The sequence below is a fragment of the Chrysoperla carnea genome, chromosome 1 (assembly GCF_905475395.1).
Source record: "Chrysoperla carnea chromosome 1, inChrCarn1.1, whole genome shotgun sequence".
Taxonomy (NCBI): domain Eukaryota; kingdom Metazoa; phylum Arthropoda; class Insecta; order Neuroptera; family Chrysopidae; genus Chrysoperla; species Chrysoperla carnea.
In genome coordinates this window covers 44,240,221-44,257,435 of record NC_058337.1, presented here as the reverse complement: position 1 = coordinate 44,257,435, position 17,215 = coordinate 44,240,221, and the positions used below count along the sequence as shown (strand labels likewise).

Sequence of the window (17,215 nt, the reverse complement as noted above, 5' to 3'; positions counted from 1 at the left end):
TGTAAAGGTCATTAATGAGAATGCATATACATGATTTAAAGACGTGGCGTGATTTTTTGAGAACGTCCTTAAGATGCCAAAAAAGTAATCTAAAAATGTTAAGTTACGGCTTCGTAGACTCCAATTAACAGTAGTGATGAGCAAATGTAAAAACCAGGCCAAAATCTTAACCAAAAAATAACAATATGTTTGCCTGTATTTGTGTTACTAATTAACCTTGGTTAAGATCTCTTGATCTTCGTCACTTCCAAGAGAACGATTGTTTTTATAAACTTTTGAAAACATTGTTGAAGCGTGTATTTTTGAATTTTCAATCTGTACTGCAGAGAAATAAAAGCCGTGTGATTTAGTCTTTAGTTACCGATAGTCTGTCTTTGTTCTTCTCTGTTTCTATTCTATTTAAGTTATACACTGTCTTTCAAAATATGTGATTACCATTAAAAAAAATAAATAAATAAAAATAAAATATGTGATTAAATAGAATCCTAGTACCTAGTCTAGTACCTACTTTATCTACATACATCAAATTTTATTTATACTTAAAATAAGATAAAACCGCAACGATCATATTATTATTAACTTCAAACTAGCTTCAGGCACTTATTGTTGGTTTTTGAACAAGGTAATTAACTCTAATCATACGTTTGTGTGATGATGATTTCATGACCTACGAAATTATCCAACGTAGGACAGTTTTGTGAAGAAAAAACATTAAATTTTTATCTATTTTCAAGATTTAATTTGTTCAAGAAAAAAATAACTTACGGCTAAAATCATTCGGGGAAATATTACCTCAAACTATTCGGACTGTTCAAATAATTCAAAGATCTTCAAATGGTCAGAAACTCAAGAACTCAAATTGATTTATATAATTTAGTGTATGTTTTTTCGCAGCTCTAAATGAGAAATTCTCCTGAAGTAGCTACAATGACAAAAATGAAAAAACAAAAGGTTAAAATGAGTTCAATCACATAATAGACTACTAAAATTCAAACAAAATCACTAATTAAATTATTATTTAATACAAATCTTCAAATTCTATAAAAAAAATTCGACTATTGAATTAACATTTTGTTTATGATATGGAAGACAGAGATGAATTACTCAACTAAAAAAAATACAAATTATATTTGATTTAAAAAATCTCTTAAATGCTAGAAGATGTAACTAACCTAAAACTATACAACCGGAAAAAACATTAAAAAGAAACATTTAACAATAATAAAATTTTCAATGAATTACATACACACACAGTCTCATCGCCATTTTTAATTGTATCTACGTATTTCTATAAAATTCATCAAAAAAACATACACAAAAAATTATTTTTTTTAATGGTCAAGTGTGAACCAAACCAAATTACTTTACGAATTCTTTGTAATGATTTCATTCACAGTTTATAATGTCTCAATTAATTTGAATGGCAAAGTCGCGATATCTCAACACATTTTTGAACAAACCAAGTAATACGATCCTTTCAAACGCATTCAAAAAGATACACTATTATACGCACTATAATTATTGGTTACGACCAATTCATTTTTTCTTGGAAATATTGTTTCAAAGTAATGCTCAATAATTTTTAAGTGACCATTTCGTCATCGATTTTCAAGTCATAGCTATATACTACAACTTCGTCAGCTATGAAGCATCTATTCAGCTTTTGAAGATCAACGAAGAGCTATCGAAAGTGTTCCCAGCAAACTTGTAGAAATTTTTCAAAGAGCAAAATACAACAAGTACTTTGCTCTTATCGACGAAATAAAAGATATTCGGTGAAAAGTCATGATTTATGACCCATGAAGCTCCTTTTTAACCACCGGCGAAAAACAGGAGTGAAATAAGTTAAACGTGTCTACTATCTGTATGTCTATGTATCTGCCTGTGGAGTAGCTCTTAAACAGATGAACCAACTTTTATTTTTTATTTTATTTGAAAGGTAATTTGGTCGAGAGTGTTCTTAGTTATGTTTCAAGGAATTCAGAGAGGGAGAGAATCGTTGGCTTTTAAAATTTTGTAAAATTCACTTGTAATACGGATTATTTCATCCAGTTTAAATAAGTTTTTTAACTTTAATAAGAGAGTAAAAATTGCATAGAATAAGAAATCAGAATTCAAATTGAATACTTTTAGATCATACATATTCTTTAAAATTTTGAAGGCTCAATTAATTATTTAAAATTAAACTTTTGTATTTTACAAAAAAAATTACTGCAGTCATCTACATACATTAAAATGGCACTATTTTGTAGATTGTATTAATGCCTACAATATATTTGTTTGAAAATGTCAGGTATCAGTTAACTAAAACCGACTCAGTTGTGGTGCAAATTAAAGCGTCTTTCAAAACGTTCGGCTAGTGTGAGCAATTATAATCTGAAAATCTGAAAACGGAGGTTAAACCCCATTATTTTTATATAGCTACCTAAAAATACAAAACAGTTTGGAGCATGCAAGGAAAAATACAGTTATTCTGGACGTAATGATTTATCTATGCACATCACTTAATGGCAATTAAAAATATAAAACACACAGTAGATACGGAATCCTTCCAAAAACAAAAAATATTTACTAAAACCTAAAATTGGACACACACATAGACAAAACATTTTTATTTCTCAGCCAGAAGCACCATCATAGTACACAGGCATTTATATTATTCTATTCGTATAAATTTAGTTTTTTTTATCTTCTTTTAAATTCAATTTTTGTATCGGTGACGTCCGGTTTGTTTTGTGTGTGTGTACAATCTTCGCCACCATAATCAATCATATGGCAACACATTACCTCCGTAGACTGTGTACTCTGGTGATGAAGAAGACACATTATTATTGAAAGAGTAATAAAGATATAATAAAGTTCATACTTATGTTGTTTTTTTTTTTTGTTGTTGTTTTTGCTTCTACAACTGTTTCGTTCCAATAAATTTAATTTATCGCTTTCCGTCATTTTTAATTTATTTTATTTGTAAACAAAATAGAATTAAAATTTATTATGCGTTTTTGTTCAACTGTTTGTGACTCTATGATTGAAATTTCATAAAATTCGGAAGCAAAACGATTTGGTATAATACATCAAAAAGCACACCTGCGCCAAACTTTAATCGTGTGCTGGACTTTAATATAAACACATGAAGCAGGCGGTATATATATACGTGCTGCTACACGAGATTACAGATAGCAAAGATGTTTTGTCAAATTACGCTATCTATATCAAATTAAGCTATCTTTATAAGAAGTCCGACTGGAGTAGCTCCTCTTATGAATTTGATTTTCAGAATATTCATGCCACTAAAGTATCACGGGTAATAGGCTTCGTTCTGTCTATTTAAAAGCTAACCTAAATCATTGGTACATGGTAAATAAGCTTTTTTTGATAACCCCCGAACCAAAAAAGAGGTGTTATAAGCTTTACCGCTATATGTGGCTGTCTGTAGCATCGCAGCGCCTAAACGGATGAGTGTTCCGTACTGGAAAAATATTTAGGGGGTTTTTTAAACTTTGTAAATTTCACTTGTGTTACCAAGTATAAGTACGCGAAGTATAAGTGGGAAAAAAAAGTTTCATTCACCTTGCGTCATTAAACCAGTTGAAGTCTTTGCTAGGCACTCAGAATAATGGATACCTTAATAGAAACGTGCAGGGTTTTCAATGTTTATTAAAATGATATTGTTCTCGTGTATTGTTGTCACATTTTTAGCGATTGTTGTTTAATATTTAAATTTTCCAAAAAAATAAAAATCAGGACTACATAAACAGAGACAATTTCTATAAAAAATTGCTTAGGTACTTCACCTTCCCCTACTTTAAAATTGTTTATTTAAGTTTCCTAATTTTTAAATAATATTTGGTTCTGATAGTGAAATCAATTTTACTTAAGGTCAAATTTACGCCTTATAAACACCACTAGGGTACTTACAATAATTCTTCTACAGTGAATGAATGGATTTGATCTCATCATCCAATACCAGTATTCAAGAGGTTAATGAAGCGATTAATTGTAAAAGAGATGTTTGAATATTTGTTTAATGGAGTTTAACCTTCGTTGCTTCTTGTTTAAACTTATCGGAAGTTATTAAAAAAAATATGCTATTAAGATTTTATATTGACTGTGTCTGTTTTACAAGCGATTTTTTTTTGTCGAATTATCATTTGTTAAATGTAAAAAGATTGAAAAGGCATTTGTATATTCCTCGGATAGCAATATTTCTCAGCGGTAAAACAAAAGAGAAATTTCGTTCAAATATATGTGAAATTACTTTCAATATAATAGATAATGATTGGTTGTCACGAAATTAAATTAAAGTGGGTGTTAGGGGCTACATATAACGTTTTTTTCTCCATGAATAAGGATAAATATGGACCGGCGGCTAGCAGTCACATGATTGGTCTAACGCAATGGGTCAAAAACTAAATTATTACTTAATTCGGTGAATCCAAACTTTTGCATTCCATTTCCACCAAAGTTATTAAGTAATCGAAAAAATGTTTTAAACAAGAAGCCATCATAACTTCAAAAGCCCCCTCTCCATAAAAACATTCAAATTTTTGTGATGTGTAAAAGTTGTTTTAATACCTACCCAAAATTTGTGCCAATTCATAATTAAAATTGACATAGGTTCATTCAAAACGATCTCTTGAACTGGGTTTTTATAGCTAAACTTCAACATATCTAATCAGTATATCGGATTTTGAACTTTCTGATACCATAAATTGGTGAATTTTTTGCTATTATTGTGTACGTTTGTGTATTCTGTATACACAAACACGCAAATAGAATAAAGATACCATAGAGTAGGAGTAGAGTAGGAAGTTGGTTAAGTCCTAGACCGGATTATGGGAATACCAGGATTCGAGCCCCAACTTCTGTGTCATTTTTTTCGTTTCTATCTATTTGTTCTTATGAAAATACGTAATAAGCGTTTTCTATTGAAATTTACAGTCTCACTCTCATATGTTAAATGGTAAAATGTGTAAATATAACAAAAGAATAAAAGTATCATATATGAGGGACTTTGACTTACATAAAAAGTAAACAAAAATTTTAAATAAATGTAAAAAGTTAATAGTTAATAAAAAAATATGTAATATTTTTATGAATTATAATAGTACGAAACGTTTATGTATTATGTGTGCACAAACATGCAAATAGAATATCACATAGAGCAGGAGTAACGGAGGAGGTTACGTTCTAGACTATATATTTAGAGTTCCCGGATTCGAATTTGTTTTTTTACAATGTTAAATCTTTAAAAATTATGACTTTCCCATAAGAAGTAATGTTAATTTAAGGTTTAACATATTGAAAAATTTGCTAAGAATAATTTCTCAAAATTTTAAATTAATGATGTTTTTTTCTGTAGCGCCTCAACAACCTTAAGAAAACAATTGATTACAATCTAAACAAGAATTGTGAAAATATGGAGATATTTAAAATTTTAAATGTCCTCATCTGGTTGGTTCCACAACCTGGTTGGTGGTTGGCAAAGTCGAACATATTGACTGTTTGATGTCATTAATGAATTCACCAGTAGTTTTGGATATTTTTCAAGGATATCGTAGATAATTTTCAAAACAAAAAAAGTAAATTAGGAGACAATAAAATTAATATCTCCATTTTGTTTTTAAAATAAACTGACTTGTATGTCTATGAAGTAAAAATTAGCTGTCTGTTGGTGTAAAATTGAAAAGCATATTCAGCAATATAATACTTACAAATGAATTTAATAAATACGGAAATAACTTTGAAAAATTAATAATATTTTTTTACGATTTATGCTAATAATTATAATAAAACAGTTTTAAAACTAACTGTACGATTTCTTTAATGGATAAAATGGATATTCACGTTAACTTTATTAAATATTTAAAAAAATAAAATAAAATTATTGTTAAAAAAGAATTTAAATAGTAGATGCGATGCTATGCGGTCATTAATAAATAAACATACTAAAGGTAATAAAGTGCACTCACTCATTGAATTATGATGCATTTTTTTTAAAAAGAAAATGCATTAGAGCATAGCAGTTATAGGTTTATGTAATATTTTTATCAATAAGTTTAAGAGTTTGTTTGTATATCGTATATTTGTTTGTTAAATAGCCATACTAAATTTTACAATACTACTCGTTCTACGATCATCTCGTTACCCATCAACTTCGCTGGGCATAAGCTTAATGGCTTGTTATAATACGACATATACGAATACAAAACGAAACTTTTATCAAGAGTTATACCCTTAAAACATGTAGTGTCACCTGTGAATTATAAACGAAACTATCATCAAAGTTATGACCAAGTATCCACACTAAATTCCATCCCCTATTTCATTCCCGAGTTTTATTTTCCCGACAAAAAGTAGCCAATACCCTGGCCCTACTCTAAGTTCAAAAACATAAAACACACGACAGACTAAATGGAAATGGTAAAAACATGATATTTAAAAACATGAGTGATATTCAGCAATAATAGATAGTTTATAAAGAGTTTATTTTAAGTTTTGAATAAATTTATGATTTTTTAATGGTTAATATATACAAAAATACTAGCGAACCCGTCAGACATTGTCCTGTGGAAACGCAACTCCGATTCAAAAATATCTATGCTATGCTTAATCTGTCCGTGTCCGTGAAGCTCACCCGCTAGCCAATCCCATCCCGCTAAACCCAATAAATAATAATAAATAATATCTCAATACCATTAAAAATACATAGTACAATGTAAGTTGTAATAACAATAATCGCTCCTACCATTTAATGAAAAAGTTTTTTATTTAAGAACCCTCAAAAACACTTGTAGTGGATCGAATAGTGAATCTAAACCATCATCGGATTCACTTGAACACACACACACTTAGTTTTTCGAAATCGAACAATTCTGTTTAGCTGACTTAATAAAAAATTAATAGTAAGAGAAAATCGTAAGAGATTGTGAATTTGTTTTTAATAATAATATTACTTATTTTAATATTTTATTATTTATTGTTTACGATTTGTTATGGTTCAATTATTTCTAATTATTTAACTCCAAAACATAATTATGAAAATGATTTGCTTTTATAAATTGAAATATAATTAATTTTTTGTTCAATATTCATTGTGAACAAGGTTAGAATTCTAAATTTATCCCCCACAAAAAATATTCAATGTGTGGTGAGTTATTCTGTTAATCTAGTTATTTCTGCTCAACAATAAAATTGTTTAACTTTGCGTCAAAATATCTCAACAATGAAACGGTCAACCTAACCTAACATAACCTAACCCGGAACAAAAACATTAATGATCAGTTAAGTTCGGTTATATTGGATACCACCTTTTCTGCTGATAATTGCATTTATCAGGTCCTCAAATATTTTCAGAGGCTGAGTGCATCTCCATCATGCATATACCATGCACTACACCAGCCCATCACAACTATTAATTAAAATAATTTGTGTTGTGACAGCGGGAATCAGTCTACTAAATGAATCATACTACTATCTTAATGCTGGACTATACTTTTACTGTCTGAAACTTTCAAATAAAACACACGAAAATTTACTGTTTTTAAAAGTTATGTAACTGAAGTATTTATATTTACTATTCACTATCGTAATTTACCAAAGAAAATATTTTATTTAATTTAATAAGAAATATTACAATACTAACTACTATTGTAAAAATTACGATAGTTGGATTGTAAATATCTATCTGACTAATTACAATACTATAATATGAAGCTTCTATGAGCGTATACATATTAAAATGGTTACATCTTTTTAACATTTTTTGTTAATTCATTTATTGATCATGAAGTCATTTATTGATGGTGTATTTCTTTAATTTATAAATAACAATTTTTCTGGAAATGATGTATATTGTTCGATACGACATATCACCTATATATCATTGTTATGACATTAATGAATCAGACATTATGAAATTTATTTTTTTACTGATAAATTCAATTTCTTCCCTTTTTTTATAGGAAGGAAATGTATAATTTTTCACGGCTTTGTGATGAGGGAAACATTCAAATAACCTCAAATTATGAATGGATCTAGCATTGGATATTCATCAGAAACTTGTGATACTAATAAAAAATTTTACATTCCAAAAAATAAATGTAAAAAAATATCAAATAAAGTATGTAAGTTTTACCATTTTACCTCTTATTTTTATTTCAATATTATATTTACGTTTTGGATTTAATTATTTAAAAAAATATTTAAGTTAAGACTAATTCATTTTACGATAGTGTATAGTAATTTTTGTTAGCACTGCTTGAATTATTTGCTTTATAGTATCTGCCTTTTTATTTTTTATAGTAGTATTACTTCAATAATAAAATTTACGATAATTTATCGTAAAAATTATTTTCTAAAAAGTCCAGCGATACAATAATATATAAGAAAAATTACGCTAGTAGTATCGTAAAAATTCCGTGTATGCTTTCCGTGTTAATGATCCGAAATTTAATTAATATTCTCTTGAGTAATCGAATGCAAATTTGTATGGTAATTGATTTATATTATCCTTAATTATGATATAAAAATTTATAATTTTCTAACACTATGCCCACAGCGAGATAACTACCTTAAGTTTAAAAGAAATGTTACGATATAGATAATAATAATAAAATGATAAAAATAATTTCGTTCCATTTATTAAAAATGATAATTAAATATTTCAAAAAATAATATGAAATACAATTTAAAAAAAAAAAAAGAACAAATCAGGTAAATATCTCTTATAATGTATGTAAAAAGTCTGTCCACATTTCTAATTGAATTGTTTTATGTTAATAATTGTACCATTTATGGTATTTAGGTCATTTTATACATTAAATGATTTTACTATAATAATTATTATTATATTTCAAAATATATATATATGGGCAATCAATATATACACATTACACATGCATACATACAGTTGAAACCCGTTGAGATATTAAACATTGTAATCAATCACATACATTGACTTCTCAATTTGTATTTTTCTGTAAAGGCGATAATAGATGTGTTATTTTTTAACTGAAAAAATTTTCAGTATATATCGTGCAAAAGAATATTTCTCTAAAGGCCAAATAAGTGTACCCGAGGCAAAAAAGGCAAAAAGTGTTCTAAAGCCCTTTTTGATAATTTGCGTTAAAACAATGTGAATGAATATACGAAAATCCCTGGATATCATAACAGTCTTAACTCAAAATAGTGAACGGAAGCTAGCAGACAATTCTAGTTTGAGTTAAGGCAAGTTAATAGACTATAAGTTTTTAGGGGACATTTATTTTTTTTTTTTTGCATTCCTATGGTAATAAATTACTGAGTCCAAATGTTAAAATTAAGATAATTTAAATATAAGTTGTAGTGGTTTCATACTCAAAAGTCAGAAAACGATACATTTTGAATTTTATTGAGATTTAACGACAATTTCATCCAAAATTGATATTAAACAAATGAAAGCAAACAATTAACTGAGTAAATTGTTGAAATACCACGTATGGACAGTGTTGATTATGCAATCGTATTTTTTTACGTCATGTTAGTAAAGAAAGATAGTCACTATTAGATAGCCACACATACAAACACATATATATGTGTGACATACACACACAACCGATATTCCCATATAACACAATATATATAATTCACGCCCTCACGAGTAAACAGTGATGTTTACGAAAAAATGTTTCAAACAAAAGTTGTTTATTTTTTATAAGAAACATTTTTTGCGTTTAAAATTTTATTCAATCTCTAACGGTTTACAAGATGGGTCCGATACGGACTCAAGACTCAATTGATCTCACTTTTTACGTCCTAAGCACGCTATAAAAATTTCAGATTAAAAGCTCCTTTCGTTTTTGGGTTATCGTGTTGACGGACAGGCGAGCAGCCGGAAATGGACCAATTGGGCATCAAGTGGACCAATTGGGCACCAATGTAGCATCAATATTTTTTATTTTTGATCGGTAGCATCATTTGTTATGGCACGATTATTTTTCATTTAACTAGTCTTAAACGTTGTTAATTTATATCATTGTGACCGTCATTGATTACATAATATTAAAGGTATTGCGTTGCTGCCGCGTGTCCTACGATACCTCATGTACTTTTTGATTCTTGGGCAGAGAACCTACCAACATACCAGGAAAATTATACGTACATAAATTACATTAATTACTCTTTTTTATACACGTTTGCATGATGAATATAAATATGCATTCTGATGCGTGAATCACATTTATTACACGCATGCGTATTACTAAAATATTAGAAATTATTTCTTTCTCAACATATTTATTAATTTTTTTTTTTAAGTTAATTACTATTTATAAATGAATTTACAATTTAATGTTATAAAATTAATTACTTTTTTTTTATTAAAGAAAGTTTATAATCTCTACAATTTTTTTAAAATATGGAACTGCACATTTCCGCAATTAATTATTGTAAAATTTATATGGCAATGTTTTTAATGAAATGTCTCCAGATTGAAACAAAATTGATACTTCGGTTTTTTGAAAGAAAATATTATTTTTGCTACCTACATTTTTGTAAGCACAGTTCAAGAAACATTGTTTTCGCTATCCGAGTAACTAATGAATACATCATTATCAAAAAATTACGAACATAAGTAGATATTGTTTTAAGAATAGTTTTTATAGAGCACAATTAATTTTTACTAAAATAATTTCTTTGTGAATTTTGTCTTTAATGGCTAGATCAAAAACTTCCTGATTAATGAGATCATTTCCCCGCCAATGTTAATTAAAAAATATTAAAATACAAGGAAAAATAATTTAAGTTTTTATCTATTGCATAGTGAAATTTCGCTCATACTTTACAGTGATTAGATGTAGTGAAAAAAATACTGAAAATTCGTTTTCCGAAATATTCAGGTTTCTGTTTTTGCACTCATGTTTGTTACCTCAGAACTTTTGACTGGGTGAACCGATTTTGATGATTCTTTTTAAGTGACAAATTAGTTAGTGTACTTCAGATTCACTAAAAATCACAAAATAAAAAAAACTTTTAACAAAAGACTTCAAAAGAAAAATTTTTCGAGAACAAATTAATTTGCATTAAAAAGTAAAAAATAACGATAATTTAATATAGTTAAAATTATTGTTATTTTTGGAGTCGGTGTCAGCCAAGCTAATAAGCAAACTGTTCTGTCAGAGTTGTTTCCTTGGCTGACACCGACTCCAAAAATAACAATAATTTTAACTGCATTATATTATCGTTATTTTTTACTTTTTAGTGCATATTAATTTGATCTGGAAAAATTTTTCTTTTGAAGTCGGTTTTCTTTTTGTTAAAAGTTTTTTTTATTAAAAAGTCTAATACATATTTTATTGAATTAAGGAGGTCCATTCGCCACCAATGTTAATTTTTTAAAAAAATACACCGTTGACTACCAAGTTATAACAAAATAAATCATCCAAGTTGAAAATAAGGTACAAATAATTTCAACTGCAAGTATAAACTTGCCCTGGCGCTCGTATTACCTTAAATTTTGATATGAAATTTTAAGAAAGTATTTTTATTTTTTTATTTGATTGTAGTAGTGTACACTACAGTAAGCAGTTAAAAAGACTTAGTTGCATGCAGTATAGTTGTATAGCTATGTATATACGTATAGAATGGGTAATAAGTATACTGGGTTGTAGGGAAGAACTACCTTAAGATACTTGGAAAGTATAAATTGTGCACACACCGAACCACCAGTGTGCAGACTGTCACGTCACCAAATTTACAACGAGTTACATACACTATTAGAGTAGGTAATTACCCTTAGCTAATTCATATTGATATTGGCTACACGATAGTCGAAATACGAATTGATATAATACAAAAATTGATCTAGAAAATTGGGACAAAATCGAAATATCCAAGAATTCTCATTTATTATCTTTGATAATATTTATATTTGTATGGAATTAAGTAACACATTAGCCCTAAAAAATCCATTCATGAGGACAATACATCTTGATAAATTATTTACTATAATTACAAAATTACAAATAATTAAAGAAACAAGCAAAGAGAGAATAAAATACGCAAGTGCAATTTACACTGCATAAGTGCGATTATGACAAAGCTACGTAAATAACAGTAATGGCTTCCAATCGCCTTAGTGAAAATTTTTAAACTATAACAAGCCATAGTTTGAATTAGTTTGTTTATATATAGAACGTAGGTACTTATTTTGATTTGTGTTGGGATCACCACACATACACAACATCCACAAAGGCGTCAAAGGTAAAACCATATCATGTGGTGAATTCGTATTAAGAGCAATTTTTATTACATATACCTATACCTGATGTTACTACATTTTTTGCATAATAACAGAGCAAAAAGGTTACCTGGTTAAAAGAACGCAAGGTGTTTTACTGCAGTTTTAGGTTCAAGATGCCAATTATTTTCTCAGCAGGTTACTAACTTATAAATCATTCATTTTTTATAATGTTTTCTACTGGAGATGTTAGAAAAAAAGGATTTACTATTTATAATGTTTTTTTTTCCCATTCTTTACAGTCCCATAGCCAAAAATAATTATAATCTTGAAAACTTTGATAAAATTAATTCTCTGATCTAGAAAATTTGACTTTATACTTGCCCAAGTACGTGAAATAATATTTCATATGTGCTTAATATACTGAATTCTAATTTCTAAATGTCCGTCTAGATTTTATAGAAAAATTAAAAAAAAAAAATTGAATACTCGGTCGGGTTTTTGACAATATTATATGCTTTACCGCAAAGTAATGTTTTCTTCAAAATGTTTTACGAAAATAGCAAATATTTATCTTTTTTTTTCGATAATTTGAGATCTTTCTAAAAATATTACGTTAAAATTAACATTACTCTCCCAAGAGAAAAAGGTAAAAGTAAAAAGTTTTAAAATGGATTCTTAAGATGACGATTTAAACTTTTTGATGCTGTAAATCGTTTTGTGAACAAGAATTATCTTCTGATGTAGCATTAGATTTAAATTGTGGCGAAAAAAGCTGTTTATCCTATTTTCAAGATCAAATTTTTCGAATAACCTGTTTTAATACACAAATTCTAAAATCAGTTTTAGATTAAGTACGCTAGAAATATTCAGAAAAATATAAGCCAGTATCTGTGACAAATTTTTGGAGAACAGTGTAATTAAAGAAGCTAAAAACGTTTTTAAAAATAATGAAATGCTGCTTTTCTTCTAAAAAGAAATTAATAAATTGAATAGTTTCTAATAAAACTATTTGTTATGAACATGCTAATTTTATTATAGCTAGAATGAAATTTACATTTGACCTGTTAATAAATAATACTTAATTGAATAAATTTTTACTGGTTTCATGACCTTTTATTTAGATAGAGGTCATTTATACATGTATTTTACATTTATAGAAATAAAAAGTGAATTTATTAAAGAATTATTAACATTTGACCTAAAATTTATATTTAACTTTTTTTAGATTTTAAATATTTTTAGTTAAATTTAAATATTTTTGAAATGTTATTAACACTATTTTAAAATTTTATTAATAACAACAAAAAAGCAGTTCAAGAAATTATACAAATTCATTAAACGTATAGACAGACGAAAGCATTAAATAAAAGGGCAGTACTCTTACAAAGATCTTGGTGATCCTACTGTTACTGTAAAAAAATTTTTTTTTTTCTGAAACGATTCATTTAGAGTTCTCTATTCCATGTTCAACTGCTTTTGCCTCCTGCAAAATTCAATTGTCGATTCGAATTCAATTATAGGTAAATTACTAAGACATTCGAATAGTAATAAGAAAACAAGTTCAGATTCTAATTAAGATCTTATTATTTTCCAAAAAAAGAATAAAAATTCATTTATACTTTAGATTTCAGAATTAGTTTAAATTACATTAAAAGTGCATATAGTTTTCATCAAACAACAGAACAAAATATTCCCGCGCATGTGTTTTTTATTCAAAAATCAACAAATACACGTGTTACGGAAATAAATAAACTAGGGAAGTTTATCAAAATAAACAATAAAAAATATAAACATACCCGATTTGATTCTAATGCCTCAGCACTATGTTCCTCCTTCTGCCGGAAACAATTAGTACATTTACTCTTATTAAATATATTTGGTGCAAACTTTCGACAATCCGTAATGCGTAAATTATTCACTGTCGACGACATTTTCATTATAAACAAAAGAAGAAACTAATATACAACTCAAAATTTGATCACTTTAAAAATACCACTCATAATTTATGATTTTGAACTACACACCCAAAAAAAATTTTACACTCTAGTTTTACAAATAAAATACAAAAATTTTTATTTGAAAAATATAACACTGATTAAAAAAACCACTAAAAATCTTTTTATGCTCTCTAGGTGTATCAAAATAAACCTAGGCTGTACACAACATAACATAACATGAGTACAGTTAAAAAAAACAATTGCCCGCTAGCAAAAACAGCCTCTTTTCACTATCAGGTCAAAAATAATTATGGTTACCAGAAAAATTATATACACAACACACTTAAAAATATTTATTTTTTCAAAAACTGAGATTATCCATCTTCATTTAAATTGTTTACAAGATCACATGTGATTTCACTAATTAACTGTCGATTAATTATAAACATTTTGCTTGGAAAAATTAATTTTGCCATTACACATTATTTTCAACTATCACTGAACTTCACACACCAAACAGTTTGAAAAATATCCCACTAAAAACTAAGTGTGTCAAAAAATAGATTTTTGAAGTTTTGATACCCTCCTAAATATAAGAGATTTATTTATGTTTACATCGATTAAAAACGTATGAAACACAAAATACTTTTTTATTACACTACTCTACGGAACACAGTCAGAATCATGACTGATATAAGTTTACATTTTAACAAGTCACATCGTCACCAGTCAGTTCGCCAGCTCCGCTGCTTCAACAAACATAGTGTAAAACGCATGGTACTGTTGCGCATGTACCAAATTGAATTTTAAAAAGAAATCCGTGCTAGAACACAAATACAAATGCTACTAAGCTAGCTATTCAGCTATACCATCATAATACCTATAACAGAAATTTCATTTTATCAGAAAACGGTTAATTAAAATTTTTTGTTCTATTGTTAAAATCAAATGTTATCTTATCATATTACGTACGCATATTTTTTTTGTTACGATTTTTAATTAATTACTTAACGGTCTCTTTTTTATATTTAACTTCATAAAGTAGTTGCTTTTTTATTTCATTCTTCTTCTATGACTTATAAAAACTTTCCAGAGAAAAACTGCAATTTTTTTGGTATATAATAAATTATTTTCTATATCCATAATGTATTTTATACTCACTCGCATCGTTTCTTTAATGTTAAAATTACGCTAAATTTTTGTATTGTTTTAATATTTTTATAGAAAATTTATTAGAACTATTTTTCTTATTGTTAATATATTATATCTTCAAATTTTAAATTGGTTTTCATTTGTTTTTAAGAATTCTTTTGAATTATTTTAAAAATTTTATCATTAGATGTTTTCATTGCCATCTGTCGGTAGTCATTTCACTGCATTGTTATGGTTTAAAACTCAGCTAATAGTTTGATTTATAACTACTAGATACCACAGCTATATTAAAATAAATAATTTAATTACTAATGTAAATGTAATTACTAATTAATATTTGTTTAATTGTAATTTTTTTTTATAATGGCTGTATAGCATATTTGGTAGAAATGGCTATGTAAACTTAATGTTTAAAGGCCAATAAAAATATTCAAATTCAACGTACTTTTGCTCAAAATAATATTGAACATTTGTTTTGGTAATTTGTAAACTTTGAAGAAGCAAAGAAGCTAATGATTAAACAACTATCCAAGGTAGCCTTATTTTAGCTTAAAATTGTCATCTAGTTGCTATTTTTGGTTGATGAATACGAATTTGATAGCAGATTACGCAAATTCTGTCACCAATCATTTTTGACCCGAAATTCCACTCTTACACTGTGATCGATCTTAAGGAGTATTAATGCTCGCTGATTACGAAACATAGGTGTAATCGGACGGCGGATTCGTTGGCTTCCTAAAAAGTGAAATTTCGGGTCAAAAATGGCACGTTTTTTGGAATAAGTGACAGAATTCGAGTAATCTGACATCGGATTTGTATTCAGCGACATTAATTTCTACTAGATAAAAATAATAAGCCAAAAATTTTAAGCCATAGGATCCAAGCTCCCCTCTGGGGTCGTATGCCTTTGTCTCTTTATGACTAGGTTACGTAAGCTGAATGTTCCTTGAGGTCCTATAAACACGATACAAAAAGTTTCATTAAAATCAGAGCTGTTTTCCAACTATACCTATGCATCCCAGCTTATTAATTGCACTAAAAGCCAATATCCTGGCAATTACTAGTCCAATCAATGAATAATTGAATACAAAAAAAAAAAATCTTCGAAAGTCCTCATAGAACAACTATAATTTTGATTATTGTTTTTTTTTTATTATTGAAAATCAGTTTCCTTTCAGAGGAAGAAAATTATTATTTTTATAGTTGAAACAATATAAAGTAGCGGAACAAGTTAAGGTCCCACTAAGTTTCAGTCATAATAATAGGTACTCATAAATACTCATAAACTTAGAAAGGAAACCATGTGTCAAGCCATACATGGTTTAAAAATCAGAAACTACGACCAAACGTTTTGATATGAAAATGTCCTGCTTAAAACAAAATAATTTTAAATATTTTAGCTATTTTTTTAAGTTATTTTACATATATCTACAAATTATAAAACATGCACTCACTTTATTATTCAAAAAAAAAAAAAGCAGTAAAGCTCGATCATCCAGGTACTTTTCTTATAATTTGGGCCATCATAGGAACACGGGTCATCACCAGTTCCACAACCTCATTTCTTTTTTGTCTAGGAATAATTTTTTTTCTACACAACGGACGATTCCAACTATTTGTATTAAAATTTAATTAATTACATAAATATTTATTATAATTATCCCATTAATATAATAATAGGTTAGGTTAGATTATATTTTCTATTCACGAAGGACACACTTAGGCTATAGAGCCCATTGTGACACCATATATGTGTTTTACCACCTTTTCTCTGATAATTTCATTTATCAGCTCCTCAATTTCAGAGAGGCTGAGTGCACCTCCTTTATGCATATACCATGCACTACACCAGCTCATCACAACTATGAATTAAATTAATTTTTGTTGCGACGATGGGAATCGAACC

At 27.8% G+C, this 17,215-nt stretch overlaps 1 protein-coding gene across 1 annotated transcript in view; it reads right to left on the bottom strand.

Moving 5' to 3' along the window:
• Window positions 1-14,181, bottom strand: part of LOC123290617 (protein outspread) — a 449,936-nt gene extending 435,755 nt beyond the window's left edge. The window contains exon 1 of the mRNA XM_044870872.1: window positions 14,017-14,181. Coding sequence (XP_044726807.1) covers window positions 14,017-14,157 — 141 coding nt within the window. The 5' untranslated portion in view covers window positions 14,158-14,181. The remainder of the gene's footprint in view (window positions 1-14,016) is intronic.
• Window positions 14,182-17,215: the final 3,034 nt, after the last annotated feature.